This window comes from Triticum dicoccoides, chromosome 7B (assembly GCF_002162155.2).
Source record: "Triticum dicoccoides isolate Atlit2015 ecotype Zavitan chromosome 7B, WEW_v2.0, whole genome shotgun sequence".
NCBI classification, from domain to species: domain Eukaryota; kingdom Viridiplantae; phylum Streptophyta; class Magnoliopsida; order Poales; family Poaceae; genus Triticum; species Triticum dicoccoides.
Genome location: NC_041393.1, coordinates 237,888,551 through 237,897,282, shown reverse-complemented (window position 1 = coordinate 237,897,282; position 8,732 = coordinate 237,888,551). Strand labels below are relative to the sequence as shown.

General features: G+C 46.1%; 1 protein-coding gene across 1 annotated transcript; it reads right to left on the bottom strand.

Moving 5' to 3' along the window:
* Positions 1 to 2,035: 2,035 nt before the first annotated feature.
* Positions 2,036 to 5,390, bottom strand: LOC119337228. Its single transcript, XM_037609350.1, has 6 exons — positions 5,208 to 5,390; positions 4,073 to 4,321; positions 3,874 to 3,980; positions 3,627 to 3,759; positions 3,303 to 3,497; positions 2,036 to 2,752 (listed from the first exon to the last, which is right to left on the bottom strand). The coding sequence occupies exons 2-6, from the start codon at positions 4,310 to 4,312 to the stop codon at positions 2,327 to 2,329; spliced, it is 1,101 nt and encodes a 366-aa protein (XP_037465247.1). The 5' UTR covers positions 4,313 to 4,321; positions 5,208 to 5,390; the 3' UTR covers positions 2,036 to 2,326.
* Between the last annotated feature and the right edge of the window lie 3,342 nt (positions 5,391 to 8,732).

The window sequence follows — 8,732 nt, the reverse complement described above, 5'->3', positions numbered from 1 at the left end:
GAGGGGGGAAAGGGGGGAGGGGCGGGGCGGGGAGCCCGCGCTCGCGCTGGGCGGCGGTGGAAACGGCGGAGCGGGAGCGGGGAAGCGAGGGCGGGGGAGAGGGACGCCGTGCCGGGCGGGCGGCGGCGGCGGGGAGGGCCTAGGGCCCGCCGACGGTGGGGTGGAACCCTAGCGGGAGCCTAGCGGGGGAGCGGGGGAGCGGGAGCCCCGTAGGTGCCGATTCGGCAGCGATCGCTATGCAATGAGGACTTGACCGCAAATTTCATTAGCCGCAACAACGTCTAGGCGAAGTCTGGTTGAATGGAGGTTATTGAAGCATGTACACAACAAAAGGCATGGTGGAATGGCTTTGCTGCTATATTCACAAATTGCATTGATAATGTAAAGTTTCTCACTACCTAAAGGGCGCGAATGAATCATGGCGCGTGAGTGAACACTGTTTTATATTATTTCATGTACTTGAGCCTATGAACACCTCGACATTATCTTGCAACGCCTCATGAACAAATGTAACTAGTCTATGATTAATAAAGCTAAATATGATGTCTTTGTCTCAAAAATACACATGTCAGCCAAACGCTCCTTTGCAAGACGGCACTCCGCTCTCCTGATTATGTTTTTTTAAATGGCAGTATTCCTGCATTCATTAAGAAGAGAACAGTTACTCGGTTAATTAGAAAAAACCAAGCAAAAACTAGATTGCCCGGTTATTAATGTAAACCTAGGCGAAACCAGCACAACCGCTGAGCGGCACACACAGATAGCCTACACATACCGCTCCAAAGAGGGTCTCGCCGAGACAACACGACGTCATCGTCATCACTCCTCCCCCAGAGACGTCATCGTCATCCCTAAACCCCGAGCAAACGACTCCGACTTCACCTTAGGCGATCGTCGACCCGTCCCACATTGTAGAGGCAGCGAGAAGCAGTATGAAGATCCGCGCCAAACTCACCCGCCTATGACCGGACAACACAGCTCTGATACTCTGATAAAGAGCTAGGAAGGACAAAACCAGGCATGACTGGCGCACCGAAGATCACCGAACGGTTCACCTGCAGCCAGTCATCATATACCACAGGGCCCGCCCGCAGCAGCTTTGACTTCACAGCAATAAACAAAGTGAGGCAAACCCGCGGACACGTCGGAAAAGTGCCGACTATGTCAACCATTGTCGTGTCGCCGACATCGCTCCCACCAACATCGTTGCCACGAAACCCGGTCGCCACAACCGCCGCTGTCCATCGGCCTCGCTTGCCGATGCCGAGCTCCTAAGACGAAGCCCCCAAGAAGGAATGTGACACCAAAACGTTGCCATCGTCCGATTCCAGATCAAAGGTTTCCCTTGAAGAGGCCGAGATGGCCAGATCCGCGCGGGAGGGGTGCGGCAGCAAAGCAATGATGCCTCCAAGAAGGTCAACGACGGCCGCCGCCGCCGCCATCACTGGTCACGGCATAACATCAAGACGGGGTTTTCACCCAATCTCCCACACCACCTCAGTCGCGCATCATCCAACACCGGCGCCGACAAGTCCACCAACCACCACCACCACCGGAGCAACCCCTCGACAAAGAAGAGGCTCTGAGATCCGCCATAGCCTACCGCACCACACAAAGACCACCGACAGCCAACCTCCAGAACGAAATCCCAGATCCATCAACTGTTTCCAGACACAGAGCCACCGGATGCAGCAGAAGCCGTTGTACCCTGCAGAGCACCATGCCGACAGGGACAGAGGAGCGCCGCCCGAAGCCAAGAACCACCATGGTTCCGAGCCACAGCAAAGCAACAGAAGCACCGACTCGCCCCATGCACGCCACCGCGGCCGCCAGAAACCGGATCTGCTGATTATGACTCCGGTTACAAACGTTCTCCGCTCTCCTGATTATGACTCGAGTTATCGATGGGTGTGCATTGAGCTTAATGCAGCTCCCTAGTTTGCTTCATGCGGAGGGGTTGGAACACAAATGGAACCAAGTACATTCAAAACTAAAGACCACAAAATGCAAATAAAAAAATGCATACGCGCACACATAGGGGCAGTAGTACTCCAAATATCGAACGGTGGAAGAAATTCTACATTCCCTGACTGACCAATCAATGCCAAACTGATAAGTAGTGACGGAACCAAAGGATTATACAGTCAACTATAAGGGACTATATCTCGCACCAATATTAACACCCACCCCAGGCCCTCAAGCCTGAAGAACTCCAGCAAAAGGAGATTCGATTTACCGACCGAGCAACCCATAAATCATGTACAGCAAAAACGTGAATTGGATGTGGAAAAATCGCAACATCGCTTGTGTCGGCCAACTCCCAACGCTAGCAGCCCACGGCCGCAGCACCTTCTTTCGTAGCAACAGGGGCGCCACCTTCTTTTGGAGCAACGACAACAGAGATGCCACCTTCTTTCAGGGCAGCAGGGATGCCGCCTTCTTTCAGAGCAGCAGAGATGCCGCCTTCTTTTGGGGCAACAGGGACACCCACAGTGACACGGAGGATTGCTTGGGCGCTTAAAGCAGAAAGCTTAGATAGGCAGAAAGCCTCCCAGGTTTCAGCTTCTGGTGAAATAGCAGGTGCGCTGTCATCTTCGCCTAAACCAGAGGCTTGAGACTTCTCATAGAATGCTTGAAGCTCCAATGAAAGGTTACGAGCAGCCTCCCTTGATTCAGGAAGCTGGTCGCTGAGCTGGGTTGCTGCGACCTGAATGAGCTTGTCCATTCCGTATTCTTTGATTCCCTCCAGACCCTGGATGGAAAGAAGAAGTTACTGTCATAAAACAAATAGAGTGCCTGTATTCCTCATATTTAGAACAGCAACCAAGAGTAAGCCGATGCACGCAGACCCACACCAACTAATAATTTATATGCTCAATCTCCAATGGTCACCCTACTGAAATGACTGGTGCGAAGATCTTTGAACATACAGACTACAGCTAAACATGCAGTTGCCACTAATATTCTGAACTCATCAAAGTTCCACCACATGCATGAAATCATCTTGCAGCTAAGCTCCAGCTTCATAATATGACAAAGAAAATTCAAGCAAAGCATCTGCATATCCAAATAAAGTACAAACTTCTGGAAGACGTTCAATGCAAACTCTTAAGTAAACCCCATGGACAGAGAAGAATAGCACAAGGAGGTCAAATTATCAATCTGTACAACTGTATCTAATTGAGCCATTAGGACATCAGAAAAAAATTACTATGTGGTGTATTTAATTGATACTTTGGTTGGAGATAGTTTGACAATAAGCTATGATCTCAGATGAATTTTTGGGTGAGACTTCCACTTACAAGGCGTGGTACACTCTTACTGAAACAAACAGATGCTTTTGCTCGAATTCGTGGATTCCTGTTTTTGAGGTAGGGCTGCATTTTTGGTAACAATATAGAGGGGGAGATCCAGCTTGTCATTGACATAAGGGCTGCCTCAGCTGCTTCACAAACAAAGCGCTTGTCTTGTGAAGATTTCAGAAATAGCGGCATTAGCTGTGAACAAATTTGACAGACAAGATGTTAAGAGACTTCATGGTTAGTGCAAGAAATCATCAAGTGAAAACTAAACACATACAGTTATGCACAGCAATATTTAACATTTTAAGAAGGGGGGAAACACACCAGCTGATCAATCAAGTCGACCATTTGTTCACCGTATGCCTTAAAGATGTCAGCGCAGGTCATAAGTGCGGTTTTGCATAGAGCACTCCTTGGATTCTTAACAGATTTCACAATAAGAGGAACTAGAGGCTCCCTGGAATTTGACACAATCAATATAAGAGATGCAGTATAGTTTTACAGCATTATGGAAGCACAGATGGTGTTGTAAGCTAATAAAAGTTACTCCAAAAACAAGGAAACAACTTACAGCAGCTCCTGCAACCTTTGCTTGTGATATATCGCCAACTGACGAACATTATTAAGAGCTTCACATGTCTTGATCCAATCCTTTGAATCCAACCTTGCAAGCAAAGTCTGTTGAAAATAGAAAATGGAAAACCTTAGGTTACAGAAAGAACTTTAAGCATCCAACAAAAAAGCATGAATATGAACAACTAGAGGCATACACTCAGGCTTGTGTCAACATCTGGAAGATCTGTGAGATTCTCAGAATCAATATACTCGATATCTACAACTACAGCATCACATCCATTGGTCACATCAGGTACAGCATTTCCTTCCTTCTTGACACATTTGTTCCCGTTTAACACGGGCTTAGAACTGCAGGGTTCCACAGAACTGTCTTTGCTTTTCTCGAGCACAACTGATTGGGCAGCGTTGAGATCTTGCAATGCACTATCTGACATGTTCACAGTCTGCATTGATTGCCAGAACAGATATAAGAAGAAAACAAAGAAACTGCTGCCTCTCCTAGCAGTTACATAGAAAAATAGTGGAGCGTCTCTGATAAATGCGTGGAGCGTTTTTCATAAATGTACGTTGCAGGCAGTACTAAGTCATTCAATCAATCTAACAAGAATATGACAATGCAGCTATCCTAAGCAACAAAAACTAGTGCAAGTTAGATGGTTTTCACAAAATTAACTTCATCAAAGCTAGTCGACTGCAAACGACTCCCACAAAATATGAAAGTCGATTCCACTAAACTGTGGACACTGGGAAGCACTCCTTGACCTAAATTCCTCTGTAAACGAAAACTTCATTTCTGTTGAGCAATCATGCGAGGAAATACTTACTAGGTACCAATAACCACTTAAGAACCTAAACCACACGCAAAACAGCTAGAAGTACCGCCACACAGGAATTCACTATGAACTAGATCAGCGACGTGGTAGAGTCAACTCAACAACCGAAGCATCACTGAGCGTAGTAGTAGGTGCGCCGGATTTTACCGACCCTATTTCCGCATGACCACCGTAATCCCATCCATGACCTAATATTCATCAGCCAACCACAGAAACCTCGAGTTCGCACCGATTCCCAATGATGGACAGATCTCCAACTCCGCCGCTGCTCCCAGCCGCGCCACGAGCGGGTCAAGGAAGCACTAAACACCCCAGCATTTCATCCACGCTAACCAAATTCGGCGAGATCTAGCCCACAAAACACCTAGAAATTACTGGGACGGGAAAACGGATCACGCCGCAGAGGAGGCGGGCCGGGAGGCCAGATCCGAGGAGCAAATGCTGCTGCGGGGTGGGATCGCGAGGGAGGAATCGGGGGAGGAGAGGGGAGGGCTACCTCGGACGGGAGCGCAGCGGGAGGGAGGGAGGGAGGGAAGGAAGGGACGACGACGACGCGGCCGGCAGTGGAAGGCAGGCACCAGTTCGCTCTCGCTGCGGCGCGGGGTGGAGTGGGGAGGGGGAATCGGTTGATTGGTTCTTCCCTTTCCTGCTGCCGTCCTGGACTGGAATGGGCTGAGCCTGAGCGAGCGGGGCGTCAAGTTATACTGTCCTGGTCCTCGTGTCGCCTCTGCTGCTGCTCTTGTGCTTTGGTCTCTTGGACTTGGTCTCCCAAAATTGCATCCAGGGACCTCGAGATATCCGGTACTGAAAGAGCGTTTAATTTTGAGATTTCCCTACAAATTGAACGTCGGATTGTTTAACATGGCAATCGGATGTTTATTATGGCAAATTGTGTTGTCGTGATAATGACAATTTTCCTTAACAGCATATCTAGGTTTTTTTTTGTCAGGATTTTTCATGCTTGCGAAAGTTAATTGTCATCCTGACGACAAACATAATTTGTCACAAAAATACATTTGATTTTGTCATAGCTAAAAATATTTATTGAAAAGAAGGACTACCTCCGGCCTCTGAATCAAGTGATGCACACGGCTAACATAGTTAAAATGTTGATGTTAGATTTTTGCCATTCCCGTAATTTTGCAAGAGAGTTGCACTTCCGCACGATTCGTTGATGTTTAATTTTGGTTTTGCAAGATTCTGAAGGCACAAGAATAGAAAACACGTGATTGGGATGCCATGCCCATTCAAATTCTACATGATTTTCATTTGTTTGTTTAAGTCATGGAGCAACAAATCATTAATTTCAAAAGGTTTGAGTGGATGATAAACTCTCCTGAACGAGGAATCCTTACAAAACGTCCCCTATATGACTTGTGTAGAAAAAAATCATAAAATTCCTATGCTCAAATTTTTTTTATAAATCATTTGAATCAGATATGTGTTGGAATAGAATGACAACTGTTTTTGTCGCATAAAAGGAGTACGGAAGAATTTGACCATCAAGCAAGCATACCACCACTGAACGGGTGACTGAAAACATATGAAAATGTTGTTACCCTTATTGTGTCCTACATCATACAGTACATTTTTTGTAAATTTCGGAGTGAAGTGGATCCTACCAAATGCTAAACCTTACAGTGTGTACATAGACCCGGGAACAGATTCACTGTTCTCCGAAACTAACGACTGACGCCCGTCTTCTTGTTGCCGGCCTTTCTCACGGCATTCTTACTAGTGATCATGTGTATCTTCTTTTGCCATTAGTAAACTTGCGATTTTAGTTGGCTGAGGCCTACAAAAATTCCAAGCAACTGAGTATGAGACTATGAGCAAGCAAAAATGGTTAGGCGTATGCCCACAATACAAAACCGGCATTATGTTAGGGTCTGCACGCAAAGCTCTCATTGGATACCCATAATAATTCGGCAATAATTAAGGGATTCCATACCATCTAAGCTGAGGTGGCTGTCTGTTGGGCCTGTGTTTATTAAAAAAATCGAGAAATCCGGGGGAGCGATTGATTCGCTCCAGCGGTTGCTGATATGATTTTTGGTACTCCTACGGGACTACTACCGCGAAAAGGGGGTGGGCCCTCTTCAGCCGTCAAAGCTCGCTCCAGTCCATCTCTCGGGCGGACGAAATGAGGAGGCGGGGCGAGGCGAGGCGGGGCGAGGCGAGGCGGGGGCATCTCCGTTTGGACGCCGGCGAAGAGGCGTGTTACTGCTGGTCGGCCTCTTTCAGTGCTTCGTCGTTTCGTTCAGGCAAGCCACAAGATTTCTTCCCGAAACAAGATTAGAAATCATGGCACGTGGAAGTTAGCTACTCCCTTCATTTTTATTTACTTCGTATATTACCTTGTCTTAGGTCAAATTTTCTAAATTTTGATCAAGTTCGAAAAAAACATCCACGATACCAAATCAATACCAGTAGAATCATCATTCAATATTATTTTCATGTCATATACATTTTCTTTTGTTATGAAAATTTAGATTTTCTTGATAAGCCTAATAAAACTTCATAAAAATTAGGCATAGCTAATAGACGGAGTAAATAAAAACGAAGCAAGTACCTGCTGGTAATTCGGCAACGAGCACAACTTAGAGGCCGTAGTGCTAGTAGCAAGCTTGAGGTACGTCACAATAGAAAAAAAAAAGTGTGTCATCGTTGAGCCACACTTCTCACATGACCAGACCTACCTACATGCAATACATTGACACATGTGGGATAAGATAAGATACAAACACGTGGCTTGTTTATATGATCTTTTGATAAGCCTAACAAACACATCATGAAACCTCTCCTCTGCGTTCCAAAACTCTGTATGGCCTCACAAATTGTGGTGCTAACTTTGCTTTGACTCCAAATCTCTTAATACCTCGAAGTGGAGACACTTGAAGATATGCTCTATCTCTCACTTCATAGATCACTTCCTTGCGTTTAGCATCGGCATAACTCTTATGTCTGGGCTGGGCTATCTTAAATATGTCAGGAATCAACTTGACCTTCTTGATACGTCTCCAACGTATCTATAATTTTTTACTGTTCCATTTTGTTATAGTATCAATCTTGGACATTTTATATTCATTTACTAGCAACTTTATATATTTTTTGACATAAACAATATGAGACTTATGTGTTTGCTAGTGCACACAGAGTAACAGGTCCTTGAGATCACGAGGAGTTTGAAGTAAACGACGAAGGTAATCTCCCTGCGCTGCAGTGAAGGTTATCGCCGAATATTATGATAACAAGAGTGACCCCTCAAAAGTTGCTAAAGTGAAGCAATTGGTTCGGTGCTTGTCCGAGGAGAATGACTGCGTCCGAGGAGATTGATGACGAAGTGAAGACGTGACATTTATTTCGTTGTTCTTCTTCTCTTCATTGAGTCATATGACCACCGTACTATTAAGAGGGGTGTAGCATTCGAAACTTTGATTCTCTGATGCTAAACCCAAATCATATTAAAGTTGCAAGAGAAATCTCTTTGACTTCCGAGGAAATACTTGCCAGCAAGAGACTGTGATATTCTTCGTTGTGAGAGATTTGTCCCAGACCGAGGAGTTAGCATTGCTTGTCCCTCAAGTAATGTTACCGTTGCTCCAAAATCTGACCCGTTGTAAATGTGTCTGTTGGCCATTGGCTGGACCGCGTGTCCAAAATGGTCATTTCCCTCTAGGGAAGGCTGCGGCTATAAATAGCCACCCCGCGCGGGCTTTGTCCGGCGGCTGCTCCGTTTGATTCTGAGATGATTGTTGAGCAACCCCCTCTCTGAGTGATTTGATTTTAAAATCCACCGAGAGAGAACCCCTAGAGCCGAAATATTAAATAGTGGTTCAGCATCACTCGAATCTATGTCCAGTGCACTCTGCATATTACTCTTGAGAGCTGCAAACTCTCTAGACGGTTAGGTGTCAATTTCTTCAGAGGCCAAGAGTGATTGTGGTTCTTGAAGAAGAAGTCTGTAAAGGTTCGGAGATCGCCTCAAGTATCTACCACGAGTGATCGGCATTGGTTGACG